The sequence below is a fragment of the Gobio gobio genome (genome assembly GCF_949357685.1).
Source record: "Gobio gobio genome assembly, chromosome: 6".
Taxonomy (NCBI): Eukaryota; Metazoa; Chordata; class Actinopteri; order Cypriniformes; family Gobionidae; genus Gobio; species Gobio gobio.
This window is the reverse complement of record NC_137102.1, coordinates 37510921-37528037: the sequence shown is the minus strand read 5'-3', so window position 1 is coordinate 37528037 and position 17117 is coordinate 37510921. Positions and strand designations below refer to the sequence as shown.

The window sequence follows — 17117 nt, the reverse complement described above, 5'->3', positions numbered from 1 at the left end:
ACAACAGATTAATTTACAACCTTTTATCAGATAAGCCAGTTCGATGCTCATGACACTGTTTTAAAATGGAACGGGGTCATGTAATTCTTCTATATGGAAGTATATCAGCTCCTAGTTTGGTAACAGTTTGTGAACAAGGTGGTTCTGGGCATAAATGCTGACAGACAAATTGTTCAGCCATTTTAAAAACGAAACAGAATGCTAGCACATCAGAAGGCACATAAAACACGGCAGCTGGCAAATAAAGACTCAAGACTCCGACTCAAAGGTTTCAAAAACTGGAGATTATTATTTATTTATTTTTAGTGGGGGCAGAGCAATAACCTTGCAGGCAGTGCTCTGTCATATGGCACAGCAGGATTTTTTTAAACATAGGAATCCATTACTAGAGAAAAACATAGAGTGCAAAAAGACCCTTTAAACAAAAGCTACAAGGTAGTCCAAAATGGGTAATACCCAATCTGGAGAGTACCAGCTGAAGGCTCATGACCAAATATAAAACCCTGGATATATCAGATCCTCAGTTATACTCTGTGTGTTTAATCTGTCTCCCTTCTTAGGAAGGTCCCAACACTATGGTACACCTTCTAGAGAAATTACATGCTACAAATAATGACTTATCATGTTTTGGTGCTCTTTGAAAAATGAAGTCTGTCACTTGGTCCAAGTTGTTTCTTTGATTTCTTTAGGAATGTTTGGATGCATGTCTGACTCCATCCATGCTCTCGGTTCATGCTACGCATGCATGCTACTTTCCTTGAAGACTGTGCAGCTATTGATGCTAGCTTCTATTAAGTGTTTTGAAGATCTGCAGTTTCTTTTGTTAAAGAGACCCCAATTCTATTATGCTCCCAGGTTCTCTAAAGTTATTATGCATCACTGGAAAGGGGACAGGAGCCTGAAGTTCTATCTATGCCTTTTAGGTTGTAGGTAGTGGCCACAACGGTACAACTGATATTACTATTTCATATTGCATCATTGAGTCTCACCTTTGTTGATGGGTACCAGCAGATCCAGAGTCTTTTGGGACAGGTGTGGCCAGATGAAGCTTATCTCCTTCTGCAATTCAATGTCCAACTGTAGCCGGTCCTCACCCCCTGATAGAAAACATTATGGTCTCAAATAAGATATTAATATAATATATTATTGAAACACTTTTGAGAACCTGCACAGACTGTTTTCTCATACAGGTAAGTTAAATCTTTCTGTCACTTATGTAGTTCTGAGATTTCTCCCCTATTCCTCTTCCGATTAGCTGTCTTATGCCAGATTGTTGTCTCAGCCTTTGGCATCTGCAAGAAATCCAGCCTCTTCTCCTGTAAGCATTATTCACTTCTCCAGCCTGCTCCTCTAGACTCTCTTTGCCTGTCTGCCTGCTCTCCTGGCTCCGATCCAGATCTTTCATTCTCTACGAACTAGCCTGCTGGTTTGTCACTGATATAGATTACTTCTTGAAACTTTTGTGGTGCTATTTTATCATTTTGGAGCAAATTCACTTTCATTTTATGCAATAATAGTTTATATTTAATTAACACTTCATAAAAAGTTATACATTAATTGACCATATGCAATTAGTGAGTTCTTCACTCATTGTCACTGTAATTAACACTAGAACCGCCAGAGGTCGCTGTATACCTAAAACCGCCAGCAGGTAAAATTTACCTATGCAAATTATTACTGTATTGATACGGCTAAAAAAAACGTAATATGCCACTGTATTAAGCCACTGTCTTCACAAAGTAATGTATAGAGTCATGAAATGATTATTTTTAGTCATCAACTATGTTCCCTTTCGTTCAGTCACTACGACGTACGTTAGTGACTAACGTATGGGGGTTTCGCCTAGAAGCCTATTACCTTCGAGGTATTTAACAGCGCCAAATGGCAGTGCCAATGCCATGGGCATGCGGAATTTGCATGCGTAACTCCGCCCCACCTCGTGGGTATATAAGGAAGTACGCTGGCAACATCGCATTATGTTTCTGCTTTGGAGACAAGAGTATCTCTTCACTCCTTCAAGCCTGCTAACTGAGTCTTTGTCAGCCTTCGAGATGAACAGCTTTCCAGAGGCGTTGGTGTCTACGGCGTGTTCCAGTGATCGCATACTGCCTGCCTGCTGATCTGCGCAGTGGTCCGTCTGACAGCTGGTGTGTGGTCCCTGGGCGCTTCGGTGTCTCTGCGAGGCTTCCTCTCATAAAAGAGCTTACACATGGCACGTCCTTTTCAGGATGTCTTGACACACGTCAGTCCCCGCCCCCAATACCTTTCTTTCCCGAGCTGCATGAGGAGATTGCGCGGTCCTTGAAGTCCCCGCTGTCTTCCCGTGACCTTTCGGCAACCACCTCCGCCTTCTCCACCCTTGATGGGGCCGCGGCCAATGGGTACACTGGGGACCCCCCAGTTGAAGGTTCTGTTGCGATGCAACTGTGGCCGCAGAGCGCTTCAACATGGTGTGGTGATCCTAAGCACCCCTCCAAAGCCTGTCATTCACATCAACCTTGGTGGCGAAATCGCACACAGCTGCGGGGCAGGCTGCTGCCTCTTTGCATGCCACGGCGATCCTCTAGGTCTACCAGGCCAGGATCCTCAAGGACATGCACGAGGGTGGAGTTGATCCGGGGCTCATGGACGAGCTGCGTGCCGCCACCGACCTCGCCCTCCGGGCGACGAAGGTGACCGCACGCTCCCTGGGTCAAGTGATGTCCACAAATGTGGTACAGGAGCGACACCTGTGGCTAAACCTGGCCGATATGCGGGACAGCGAGCGAACACGCTTCCTCGATGCCCCCATATCCCAGGCTGGCCTCTTCGGTTGAAAACTTCGCCCAACAGTTTTCAACCGCCCAGAAGCAGACTGAGGCTATTAAACATATACTGCCCCGGCGGGCAGCTGCTGCCTCCACCCAGCCGCCGGCACAGTCGCCTCAGCCTGCTCGCCGCCGAGGACACCCTCCTAAGGCTCCCGCCCCTCCCGCCCGGTCCAAGCAGCAGCCATCACCCGGGCCGGGTCGCGGAGGAAGCCGTAGGAAGGCGTCCCAGTCCCCTCAGGTCGCCCAGCGCCCCGCTAAACGCCAGGCCAAGCGGCGCTCCTGAGACGGACAGCTCAGGGATGGGAAATTCTTTCCAGGAGATGGTAGCAGGACCACTCCTTCCCCCGGTGGAGGGCCGGGGGAGAATCCTTTGTTCAGCTGCTGGCCCCCGGGTCAGCAGCACCCTAATTTGGTCAAAGAAAGAATTAATACTCCCATCCCTGAGCCCCCAGAGATCGGTGATGACGGTGCGTGCCACCCACGGGTCCCGCCACTCGCATCCCTCTCTGTTGCCAGCCCCCTGGCAGAGCAAACCCAGTGGAACGCTCGTCCTTCCCTGGTCTCCTCTGTCAGGACGCAGCCGTTAACCGTGCCCCCACACCGGGACGCCCAACAGCCTCCCTTGTCCGGGCCGGTAACGCTGCATCGCTGCCCCACACTGGGTACGTCTGTAGTCCGAATGACCCCGTTGGTGCGGTTCCTGGGAGCCTGGCTTCAGATTCCAGGGCTGTCCCGCTGGGTCACGAAGACAATCAGGCGTGACAAATCTACGCGATTCAGTTCGCGCAGGCTCCTCCCTGCTTCCGGGGAGTCCGCTTTACTATGGTCGGGCCAATGCCCCTGTCATGCGAGCGGAGGTTGCCACCCTACTGGCGAAGGGTGCGATCGAGCCTGTCCCTCCAGCCGAGATGAAGTCCGGTTTCTACAGCCCCTACTTCATTGTACCCAAAAAGACCGGTGGGTTAAGACCAATCCTGGACCTGCGCATCTTGAACCGTTACCTACACAGGCTTCCGTTCAAGATGTTGACAGCGAAACGCCTTTTCGAATGCATTCGTCCGGACGATCGGTTTGCAGCGACGCCTACTTCCATGTCTCCATCCTTCCTCGACACAGACCGTTCCTACGGTTTGCCTTCGAGGGGCGGGCATATCAGTATGCGGTCCTCCCATTCGGGCTATCTCTGTCCCCTCGCGTCTTTACAAAGATCGTCGAGGCAGCCCTTGCGCCCCTCCGGCAGCACGGGGTCAGCATCCTGAACTACCTCGACGACTGGCTCATAATAAGTCACTCTCGAGAGCAAGTTAGCGGACACAGAGATCTGGTTCTCCACCACTTAGCCCGTCTGGGCCTTCGGGTCAACTGGGAGAAGAGCAAACTTTGCCCCATGCAGAGGATCTCTTTTCTCGGTATGGAGATCGACTCGGTCGCCATGTGCGCGCAGCTTACGAGCGAGCGCGCGCAGTCTCTGCTGACTTGCCTCCGTCAAATCGAGAGCAAGAGTGCGGTTCCACTGAAACAGTTTCAGAGGCTCCTGGGGCATATGGCTTCTGCAGCCGCAGTAACGCCGCTCGGATTGCTACATATGAGACCGCTTCAGCACTGGCTACGCGATCGAGTTCCGAGATGGGCATGGCGGTCTGGCACACTCCGGGTACAAGTGACTCGGGCCTGCTTACAGACACTCACCCCGCTGTCGAACCTCAGTTTTCTACGGTCCGGTGTGTCCTTAGAACGAGTTTCCAGGCATGTTGTTGTATCAACAGATGCCTCCACCACGGGCTGGGGTGCCATGTGCAATGGACAAGCAGCCGCGGGCTTCTGGACAGGACCCCAGCGCCTTCTGCATGTCAATTGCCTCGAGTTGCTGGCAGTACGGTTCGCCCTCCACCGCTTCCGAGCGTTGCTGAGGGGTCAACACGTACTAGTCCGGACAGACAACACGGCCACAGTAGCATACATCAACCACCAGGGCGGTCTATGCTCCCGCCGTATGTCTCAACTCGCCCGCCATCTCGTTTTATGGAGTCAGAAGCACCTGAGGTCCCTTCGTGCTGTCCACATCCCGGGAGAACTGAACTGTGCAGCCAACGAGCTCTCACGGATTCAGCCACTTCCCGGAGAATGGCGACTCCATCCCCAGACGGTCCAGCTGATTTGGGAACAGTTCGGCGACGCACAGGTAGATCTGTTTGCCTCCCACGACTCTTCCCACTGCAGCCTGTACTATTCCCTGACCGAGGGCACGCTCGGCACGGATGCACTGGCGCACAGCTGGCCGCGGGGCCTACGCTTATATGCGTTCCCCCCAGTGAGCCTTCTCGCACGGGTACTGTGCAAGATCAGAGAGGACAAGGAGCAGGTCATTTTGGTCGCCCCGTATTGGCACTGCCAGACCTGGTTCTCAGAACTGCTAATCCTTGTGACAGCCCCTCCCTGGCCTATTCCTCTGAGACCGGACCTCCTCTCTCAGAGACGGGGCACTCTATGGCACCCGCGTCCAGCGCTCTGGAAGCTCCACGTGTGGCTTCTGGACGGGACGCGGCAGGTTTGAGTGGCCTGCCACCTACGGTGGTCGCCACCATCACTTCCGCTAGGGCAGAGTCTACACGACACCTCTACGCGTTGAAGTGGAACCTCTTTGTCACCTGGTGCTCTTCCCGCCAAGAAGACTCCTGGAAATGCCCGATCGGGTCCGTGCTTTCGTTTCTTCAAGAGGGGCTGGAGCGAAGGCTGTCTCCCTCCACCCTGAAAGTGTATGTGGCTGCAATATCTGCCCATCACGACCTCTTGGGAGACAAGAAGGTAAGTCAGCACGACCTGATCATCAGGTTCCTGAGGGAGGCGAGGAGACTGAATCATCCTCGCTCTCCTCTCGTACCCTCTTGGGACCTCTCAGTAGTTCTAAGTGCTCTGAAGAGGCCTCCCTTTGAGCCTTTGCAGTCGGTCGATATTAAGTTCCTGTCGATGAAGACGGCTCTGCTGACCGCATTGGCCTCCGTTAAGAGGGTCGGGGACCTGCAGGCATTTTCGGTTGACGAAGCGTGCCTAGAGTTCGGGCCGGCTAATTCTCACGTGATCCTGAGACCCCGGCCTGGATATGTGCCCAAGGTTCCTACCACCCCTTTAAGAGATCAGGTAGTGAACCTGCAAGCGCTGTCTTTGGAGGAGGCAGACCCAGCCTTGGCATTGCTCTGTCCAGTACGCGATCTTCGCGCTTACGTAGACATGACACAGTGTTTCAGGACCTCAGACCAGCTCTTTGTCTGTTATGGTGGAGAACGGAAGGGAAGAGCTCTCTCAAAGCAGAGGTTGTCTCACTGGATAGTGGACACCATTGTTTTGGCTTACCAGCAGCAAGGTCGACCATGTCCCCTTGGTGTGAGGGCACACTCCACTCGGAGTGTGGCCTCCTCTTGGGCTTTAGCGCATGACGCCTTGCTAACAGACATCTGCAGAGCTGCAGGCTGGGCGACACCTAACACATTCGCCAGATTCTGCAATCTCCGAGTGGAGACAGTGTCCGACTATGTACTCGCCCGCCCCGAGGGGCCGGTAATGGGCCAGGCTCAGGTGTCTTCGCTTGCTCGCCATTCCTCTCCACGGACGGGATACGTGCGATATCTTCCTCAGGTGAGCTCCACGAGAGCCCTGAGTTCCTCCAGCACTGTCAACGCCGACATCAGTTCAGTCTGCCCTTTCGAGCCCAGACCCTCATGTCCAGCCAGGTGCCCCGTGTGCATGGTTCCCCTCCGGCGACCCCCACACGAGTATTTCCACCGTAAGCCTCCTCAGTGAGAAGGTGTCTTTCCCTTGGCAAGCCCCTGCCACCCCTAGGGTTAAAAATCCACCTTCGGCTGGTACCCTAGAGTTTCCCATATGCAGCCCGCAACGGGTCATATGTGTACTCTCTAAGTCCTCCCCACAGGTAGGCAACTTGGCATTCCCTCACTGGGATATGCTTCCCAGTGTACCTTGGTATTCCTGTGTTAAGTGGGAGTCCTACGGCCTTGAGTGGCGGGATCTCACACTTACGCAGGGCACTGGATGACAGCTGAGTGGTGCGGTTATATTGGAACCCCCATTCATTAGTCACTAACGTACGTCTACATTTATGATTTATGACTGAACGAAAGGGAACGAGGGTTACATACGCAACCGAGACGTTTTTGTCCTGTTGTTTTATGCTATTTTAGGCAGCTACACTAATCACTTTTTGGTTACTATAGGCTAAACCAACCCGCAATGACGACGAGAATTAGATGGAAATAAATACATATTTGGGTAGTGTAATATTATAATAAAATGTCATTAATCCCATATTAAGATAACCCATGTTATTTAAATTACTAACATACCCTAAATAGACAATGAAGAGCAATAATAATTCACAGCACTGCATATGACAACTTACGATAAGGATAGCATACGAATTCAAGCGCACAGTTTGACCTAATTAATTATTCATTTGTATAGTTATATCATTTATAATTTGAATAAGAGAACAACACCAATACACTTGGGATAATCATGAAATCATGAAAAATCTTTCATTTTATTCATTCCATCATATCGGATTTTTTTTTTCAGGAAACGGGCAGACTTGAATAAATAGCAACACAATAGCAAACAATCTTCAATACAAAATTGCAAAACAAAAATGCAAAATTAATCCAAAGTTTAAACATTTATAAATAGGCTAAAACATCTTTATTTGACCGTGCATTGTGTGACTGTTTACAGTAAGCCGATGTGTTGCTCAAACACAGCACGAAAATAGAGGAATTATACAGGGAGTGCAGAATTATTAGGCACGTTGATTTTCTGATCATATTTTTTTTCCAGGCACATTTGACCAGTTCCAAACCACAGTAATCCTAAAAACTACTATTGATTTAGTATTTAATAATGTATAAGTGATATATAATTGTTCATGAAGGCTGGAAATGAAAATCACCTTATATTCAGGTGTGCAGAATTATTAGGCATGTTTTCTTTTACAGATAAATTGAGCCAAAAAAGAGATTTAACTCAGACTGAAAAGTCAAAAAGTATTAAATGCCCATGAGAAGGATGCAATACTAATGCAATACTAGACAATCTGGCAGTACGTTTTGGGAGTTCATTTTAGTCCATCCTGAAGTCCGTTTTGCAGAGATGGACTAAAAATGAACTCCCAAAACGTACTTAGATTTTTCAGAATTATTGGTAGTACCAGTTTTTTTTAAGTATCTTTCCTTTAAATATAATTAATAGAGGGGTAAATGTGACCCACTGGCGCTTATAGGTATAAATGCCCCGTTTTTTAATTCTGGTTTTATCTAAACAATTTTTAACAATAGGGGATTGTAAATAACACAGTTTTAGTAAAAGTCAGCGACTGGGAGACTTGTTATGTACATTTGAAAAACAGCCATGGGTAAATTTTACCCCGTGGCGGTTCTAGTGTTAATAAAGTATTATTGTCATCAATTGTTTTTATATTCAGTGTTCCTTAAAATGTTTACAAATGCATTAGGATACACACACACAGATACACACACACACACACACACACACACACACACACACACACACACACACACACACACACACACACACACACACACACACACACACACACACACACACACACACACACACACACACACACACACACACACACACACACACACACACACACACACACACACACACACACACACACACACACACACACACACACACACACACACACACTTGGGAATACTATCATATTAAAGCACAAATTCACAGTTCTAACCTCTAGCAATTTTTATCTCCAGTGCAGTGCGTATCAGAGACATCAGTGTGGATGTGAAGTGAACCGTCATGTCCTCATCAACTGGCATGTTCATCAGCACCAGTCTCTGCCAATAGCAACACAGCATGGTTGCAAATGTTAATGATCTAAAATTCTTAGATTTTTCAGAATTATTGGTAGTACCAGTTTTTTTTTAAGTATCTTTCCTTAAATATAATTTGTTTCTCTGTATTTCAGTAGCACTTAGCAACTACAACTATTGAACAATGCAATGTATTTGTCAAGATAAAACTTTTCTACCTTGTAGGCAACTTTGGCAGGACACTTCTTTCCCAGTCCAAGAGGTGGAGACATGTGGGTTAGCATCTCATACATGGCAGTGTAGTGAATACGGCCACTGGAGGGTAATAAAGCAGAGTTAATTAATGCGAGAATCACAGAGAATTAATGTGTGAAGCAAATGACAAAACAATTGGACAATATACTTCACAAAACTGTGTTGCATTTAATTTACAAAATGGAGAAATATTGTAGATCGTTTCCTTTAAAATCATGCATGTAAACACAACAAAATGCATTAAATTAAACACATTTCATGATTAAAAACAGGTTTGTCATTAATTTCTCCAGAAAATGAATACTGTCTTTAACAGTAAATCACTGAATAAGACATTCAACTGATTCACTCAAAAACACTGATTAATTCAGGAATTAAACACCACTGCTGTGTTTTGCCAAACCAGCTCCTGAAGAGATCCGTTCTAATCCTGCACCACTGTACTCTCCTATCATTTTTATGTAATCTTGAACCTGGTGTCAAAGATCCTTCTGTTCCTTTTGCTGAAAAGAAACCAATGCTGCCATGCACCAAATATGACTGTGGATGGTTATGGCTGTGTTTTGTGTTTTGGACACATTCATTTGGTGCAAATTAAACACAGCTCTTTGTTTTCAGGCCAAAGAGCTCAGCATTACTCTTACCAGATCATACATTTTTCGTTGTATAAAACCGAGTTAAATTCAGCCAGAGCCTGATACTACATATGAAGTTAAATGAGTTCATGGAAACTAATGTGATCATTATGAAAGTGAAATATGAGTAGTATGTTTAAAGAAATAGAACATTAATATTTGTATACAAATAAAAAAAAAGATTAATATATTTTTTAACTTTTATAAAAAATATTTCACTAAAGACTCTCCATTTGACTCTCCATTTTCTTCCACCCCAAATAGGGGATTTCATCTTCATTTTTTTTTATTTCTTTTCATTCCTATTATAACTGTTTTAATTCACTTACGAATATTTTAATTTAATTTCTGTGTAAAGCACTTTGAATTGCCACGGTGTATGAAATGTGCTATACAAATAAACTTGCCTTGCCTTGCCTAAAGCACCTCATATAGAGTATCTAATATACACAGCTGCAACAAAATCTCAAGGTCAAAATCAATAAATAACTTTTCTATCCTATCACTGCATTATAGTCTTCCACAAAAAATGCCCATAGAAACCAAATACACTCTTAACCCTCTGGTGCTCTTCAGTCATTTCTGACCAGAATTTTTTTTTAAAAATCACTGCTTGATCGGAATGATATGAAACTTATGATATGATATATGATATGAGAGTTTCTAGCATTAGGTATGTAAACACACAAAAAAATTGGGGTCATGATTCGAGCATGCTAATTGGTCGTAAAAAAAAAGTAGCGTTCATTGTCTTCGGTCATAAATGATTGGGAAATCAGCAAAAACACAAAAATTCACCGAATTTTTTTACATTTGTGTGTACAATCTACAAATCGGCCACGATGCTGAAAAAAAGAACACAGCAGTAACGGGGTGACACTCTAAAACATCAAGAGTGTGATATTGACACATCCACTCACACACACGCACACTTATACACACACACATACCTATGAAAAACTGAACCTATGAACCACATTTAGAATTTTTAAAAATCACAGCTTCATCAGAATGATATGAAACGTGGTGACTTTTCTAGCATTAGGTATGTAAACACACAAAAAAATGGAGGGCATGATTCGAGCATGCTAAGCGGTCGTAAAAAAAATTCTCCCACTCGTGCTCTTCGGTCAAAAATGACCACAATAGGAAATGAATGGGAAATCTGCAAAAACACAAATAATCTATAAAAAATCTATATTTCCAACAAACAAAATATTATCAAAAAATGTATAATAAATAGTCTTTGAGTTTATATATATATATATATATATATATATATATTCAAATCGATCAAAAAAATTTGTTCAAAAGAGAACTAGGGAATTCTCAAGTCTCTCCATAGAGACCTCTAGTGGTTACACACATGATTGCATGATTTCTTAAATAATTCCAAAAGAGGGCGCTAATCTGCCTTCAAAAAAAATTATTTTGAAGGCCTAGTCTCTATTTTAACCTGAAATACTGCAATAATTAAAAAAAAATAATTAAATAAATAAATATTAAAAAATACCATCAAATCATCTCAAAATACAAAATTAAAAACAAAAAATATTATTGAAGAAAAATAAATTGCATTGGTTTTACTGGGGTGGAGGAAGTTTAATTTTTAGGTGTCCGGGCACTTATGAGCGGGAAGACAACCAATGCAACCCCTAAACGAAGAGCACCAGAGGGTTAACATGAATGCTTATTCAGAGCACTTTCTCTTTTTTATTAATTGTACATCTGTATCTTTGCAGGATAACAAGAGGAACAAACTTTTCCCTAAACTAGGGACTTGCCCGAATTTGGAAAGGCATGGAAAATGAGTAATGCATTCTATAAAGCCCCTAAGGGACAGGTCAGGCTTGCTGCGGTAGTCGGTTACATTACATTCAGTACATCCGATTTCACTTATCATGTGAAGATAGTACTGACAGAACAGATTCTGAGTGTCATTGACAAATATCTTATCTTAAAATCTACAAAGTATCTATAAAATGTGCGCTGCTTCCTATAAACAGAGTACACATCACAAATTGTAAAGTGAAAGTAAAAGGCGAGTGCGCATCCAAAAGCGATTTCAATATCCCACATATTGATAGTGGCTCCCTGATACCCACAAATTATTTACAATATAATTACCCAACTATATAATTGCGAGATAATGCAAAATCATTGAAAAATATACTTTTTTCTCCCATCTCATATTCTTTTCTATCACCATGTCTTTTTAGGGGCTCCATAGAACTTAAACTTAGTAAGTAAACTCCTCCAAAATCAGTATACTCCGCCAAATTTTTGATATGGAAAGTTATTACATTTATTACCTTCCATTGCCCTTGCCATATAGTATAGAGAAATTCACATTAAAGTGAAACCATCTGAATAAGACAACAACAAAAGGCTGGCTATCTTCTGGGTTTGGTCTACTAGCTGTTCCTAAAACACGGCTCCGTTCCAGGGGTGACAGGGCCTTCTCAGCATATTCTCCAAAACTGTGGAATTCTCTCCCAGCTGACATTAGAGAAGCAAAATCATTGTATATCTTTAAAACTTGTTGTATTTGATCTTGTGTAAATATTTTATGTTAATCGCCTTGAGAAATATCAAATAAAAAGCACTATATAAAATACATTTATTATAGTCTAAATTAGTCTAAATGACTAGCTAGTAGGCAAGCTGCAACAAAGTTCTGACTGTAAACACAAACTTAGTGTTAACTACTATGTAGGTAGCTTCAAGACTTGATTAATCAACTCATATTATATGTTTTATTTTTTTAAGTTGACAACTTAGAATTAATTAAGGCTGCAATGATCTTAGAGAAGCAATTGTTGCTGCCATCAATCTGAGAAGGATTACAAGGCTATTTCCAAACTATTTGAAGTCCATCATTCTACAGTGAGGAAGATTATTCACAAGTGGAAGATATTCAGAACAGACACAATCATTCCATCAGTGGACGTCCCAGCAAATTCACCCCAAGATCAGACTGTGTAATGCTCAGAAAAATTGCAGACAACCCAATAACTACACCTCACACTCTACAGGCCTCAGTTAACATGTTAAATGTTAAAGTTCATGACAGTACAGTTAGAAAAAGATGGGTCAAGTATGGCTTTTTTTGGAAGGGATGCCAGGAGAAAGCCTCTTCTCTCTAAAAAAACATGGCAGCATGGCTTAGGTTTACAAAGTTGCATCTGAACAAACCATAAGACTTCTAGAACAATGTCCTTTGGACAGACATGACCAAAGTGGAGATGTTTGGTCATAATGCACAGCGCCAAGTTTGGTGAAAACCAAAAGAGCAAATCATCACAAATACCTCATACAAAAAGTCAAGCATGCTGGTGGAGGGGTGATGGTTTTGGGCTTGTTTTGTAGCCACAGGACCTGGGCACCTCACAGTCATTGAGTCAACCATGAACTCCTCTGTATACCAAAGTATTCTAGAGTCAAATGTGAGACCATCTGTCCGACAGCTAAAGCTTGGCTAAAATTGGGTCATGCAACCGGACAATGATCTGAAGATCACCAGTAAATCTACAACAGAATGGCTGAAAAAGAAAAGAATGGAGGTGTTGCAATGGCCCATTCAAAGTCCAGACCTCATCCTGACTGAAATGCTGTGACAAGAGCTGTGCATTAACAAATGCCCACAAACCTCAACAAACTGAAGCAATGTTGTAAAGAGTGGACCAAAATTTCTCCAGAATGATGTGAGAGGCTGATAAATCATGCAGAAAATGATAACTTCAAGTTATTGCAGCTAAAGTGGATCTACAGTCAATTGAATGATAGGGTGTCCTAACTTTGTCACGCATGGTTTTTCCATCTTGACTTTATTTTTGCTAAATAAATAATGTCATGTGTTGTTGTTCATCTGAGGTTTTATTTTCCAAATTTTAATACCTGCCAAGCACTAGATGATTTTTTATTATGTCCTGATACAGAAAACCATGGAATTCAATAGGATGTCCTAACATTTTAACGACTGTATATATTCTGAAATATGTAAAAGATGATATTCTAGGTCAAGTGATATGAGTCAACCAGATGTAACTTAGCAGAGAAGGGAAGCTAAATAATTAATTTAGAAAAATATTTATTGCTGGACTTTAAATTAAGGTTTAAATGCTTCACATTTATTTGAAATTCTATTTTTTACAAGAATAATAATGGTGTCAAGTCACCTTTATATTATTTTATATTATTATATTTATATAGCGCTTTATACAATAGAGATTGTTTCAAAGCAGCTTTTCAGAGATAAATAGGAAAATAATGATCAATGATGTAAACCAAAATAAATTCAGCTGTAAAGAAGCTCTAAAAAGAAAATAGTGTGATTTTTCAGCTGAGGTCAGTTCTGACTTTTAGTTTGTATTCATTTGTTTCCTGTTTTCCTTTGTCTGATTTTCCCGCTTCTCTTTAGTTTCCATGGTTACTGATAGGATTAGTTCATTTCAGCTGTGTGTCATTAATTACCTTGTTTTGTATGACTACTGTGAAAGTTCCTGCTTTTCCTATGTTCAGTGTCCGGTCTTGTTTGTGAAAGTGTGTTTGCATCTACCTTCTGTTCTTGGATTATTATTAAACTCTGCGTTTGAACTTTATCTTTTGTATTCATCTGCAACACTTCGTGACTCGATCGGGTTCGATTCAGTTCAAGTCCGAGCTCTGGCTGGGCCCCTCAAGGACATTCACAGAGTTGTCCATAAGATACTCTTGCATTATCTTAGTTGTGTGCTTAGGGTCACTGTCCTGTTGGAAGGTGAACCCTCTGCCCAATCTGAGGTTCTGAGTGCTCTGGACCAGGTTTTCTTTAAGGTTATCTCTATATTTTGCTCTGTTGAGCCTTCCGTCTACCCTGATGAGTCCCTTAGTCCCTTCTGCTGAAAAACACCCCCACAGCATGATGCTGCTACCACCCCACTTTAGTGTTGGGATGGGATTCTGCAGGTGATGAGCAGTGCCTGGTTTTCTCCAGACATGAAACTTGGAACTGAGGTTAAAGGGGTGGTAAACCACGATTTCACTATTCTAACTTTAGCTAACGTGTAATGTTGCTGCTTGAGCATAAACAACATCTGCAAAGTTTCAACGTTCAAAGTTTAAAGCAAAGGGAGATATCTGCTTTTAAAGAAATCAGTTTCTAAGAACTACAGCAAACGGCCAGTAGGCGACTACAGACATTCCTCCAGGGTTGGTGACATCACCAGGCTCAATATTTACATAAACCCCTCCTCCGAGAATATTAAATAAGGGGGGGTGAGGCCATTTTGTATCGCAGCGCTATTGTTAGTTAGGCTGGAGTGTTGTTGCCGCGATGCCGAAACGCTGTTATTTTCATCCGGATTGCAGGTCTGGGGCACTTGCTCTGTTCAGCCTTCCTTGGGACGGGGGTGCGTTGCAGAGCGTTTAACATACAGCATGTTATATGCACGTGTGTTTGAGTCAGCGGGGAATCAGGCGCGCGCAGGGCTCCCTGCAGCACATCTAACAGAGGAAAACATCCACCGTCTTCGCGATTTCAATGCCAGATTTGCACAACGTCAGCTGCGTGAAAAAAACACTGCCGGTGCGTGGATGCACGACGCGCGCGCTGCACATTTCACGGAGGACAACACAAACTTCCACAAACTTCGCGAGTTCAATACAGGATATGCACAACGGCTTGTCCTGAAAGCTGGATTTACAAACAGAAGCTGTTCACGGGCCACAACCTGTAAGTCTGATTTATTTTTCATCGATGTGTTTTCCTGTAATAGGTTGTAGCAAGGAAGTAAACAGATGACAACGCTGTTCTGCAAACCAGTCTGTTAAATGCTCATTCATACTTAACGTTATCCGACGAACACCTAACGTTACAAACACTAACGTTAAAATCTCAACAGCGAACCTGGCATTAGTGTAAATGATTCTTTGAGTAGAGCTTTTATGTATTGTTTATCTACAGGCTTGCTAAACATGGTTCTGTGTGTGATTTGGCTAACTTACTAGTTAAAGCCAGTGCTTAGTGTTCGTTTTGGGTTAGTTCTTGCGACAGATATTTGGCTATAATCGTTCTAAAAATACAAAAGTTAAAGTGCCATTCAGTAGCGATCATTATAGATCCGCAGTCTTTACTCTCGAGGACTGAACAGGTTCTGCTCGATCATCTTCATTTAAATGTTCTGGGTCTGATTCGGGCTCAGATTGGTGTGGTTTTATTGACGCCGTTGTTTCTAATGCTGCTTTCACGTGCTCTCGGAATTATCGTAAATACGAGTTTCCTAGGTAAACATTGCACATGAACGCCCTCACATTTTGAAACTTGAATGCTATGAGCTCGTAATCACGACTTCAGAAATCGGAATGATCAAATTTCCGATAGCACGTGAAGGCAGCATAATACTGAACAGCCTCCGGTAAGGGGCGTGACGTTTCCGACGTGCACTGCGGTTAGCGAATCACAACACACTGGGCCAGCTAACCAATCTGAGCCCACTGCGTATTTTTGAGGGACTGGCTTCATACAACCCGGAAAGCATCAGACCGTTTTACAAGGAGGGACAGAGCAGTGTAGAATAAAGGTCAAATATATGAAAAATAAGGCAATTTTTTTTTAAACGAAGCATGAACACGTTACAGTGCACCCCACAAACACAGTCAAGCCTTCAAAAGAATGTGTTTTACCACCCCTTTAATCAGACCAGAGATTCTTGGTTCTCACAGTCTGAGAGCAAATGCAAATTCAAAGTGGGTTTTCATGCGTCTTCACTGAGGAGAGGCCTTGAGTCTGGCCACTCTGCCGTAAAGCCCAGACCAATGAAATGGGTCGGTGATGTTTGTCCTTCTTTCTCCCATCTCCATATATGATCATGAAGATCAACTAGAGTGACTTTCTTGATCACCATTCTAACCAAGGCCCTTCTCCATCGATTGGTCAGATGCCAGCTCTAGGGAAGAGCCTGGTTGTTCCAAACTTCATTCATTAAGGATTTTGGAGGCTACATGCTTCTGTCAACTTGCAATGCAGCAGAATTGTTTCTTCCCCAGATCTGTGTATCGACACAATCCTGTGACTGAGCACTGCAGGCTGTTCCTTTGACCTGATGGTTGATGTCTTGGTTTTTAATATGATGTGCATTTTCAGCTGTTAGACCTTTTTATTGACAGGTGTGTGCCTTTCCAAATCATGTCCATTCCATTGAATTAGCCACGTGGTAACTCAAATCAAAGTGCAGAAACATTTCAAAGGCGATCCAGCGAAACTAAAATGCTCCTGAGCAACATTTCAAGTGATCCAGAAAAGGGCAATGTATGCAATGTAATTATATAAGTTTATTTATTTATGCAATTATTATCACAAACCATTTTTTTTGCTTTGCCATTAAGGTGTATGGAGTGTAGATTGATGTGAAAAAAATAAAAAAATAAAAATGGGTACAAATACTTTTGCAAGGCACTGTATTTGTGTCCACGCCACTTTAAATGCTCAAGCTCTTTAAAGCAGGCTGGATTCTGATTGGCTGTCAGTGTTTTTATTGTTCATCAAATGTTCTGAAAGTGATTCCATTGTTTAT

At 43.4% G+C, this 17117-nt stretch overlaps 1 protein-coding gene across 1 annotated transcript in view; it reads right to left on the bottom strand.

Moving 5' to 3' along the window:
• The window catches only part of cacna1eb (calcium channel, voltage-dependent, R type, alpha 1E subunit b), a gene marked incomplete at its 5' end in the record, with an annotated part of 150700 nt that overhangs the window by 11422 nt on the left and 122161 nt on the right, over window positions 1–17117 (bottom strand). Inside the window, 3 exons of the mRNA XM_079819516.1 lie at window positions 990–1097; window positions 8593–8698; window positions 8893–8989. Coding sequence (XP_079675642.1) covers window positions 990–1097; window positions 8593–8698; window positions 8893–8989 — 311 coding nt within the window. The remainder of the gene's footprint in view (window positions 1–989; window positions 1098–8592; window positions 8699–8892; window positions 8990–17117) is intronic.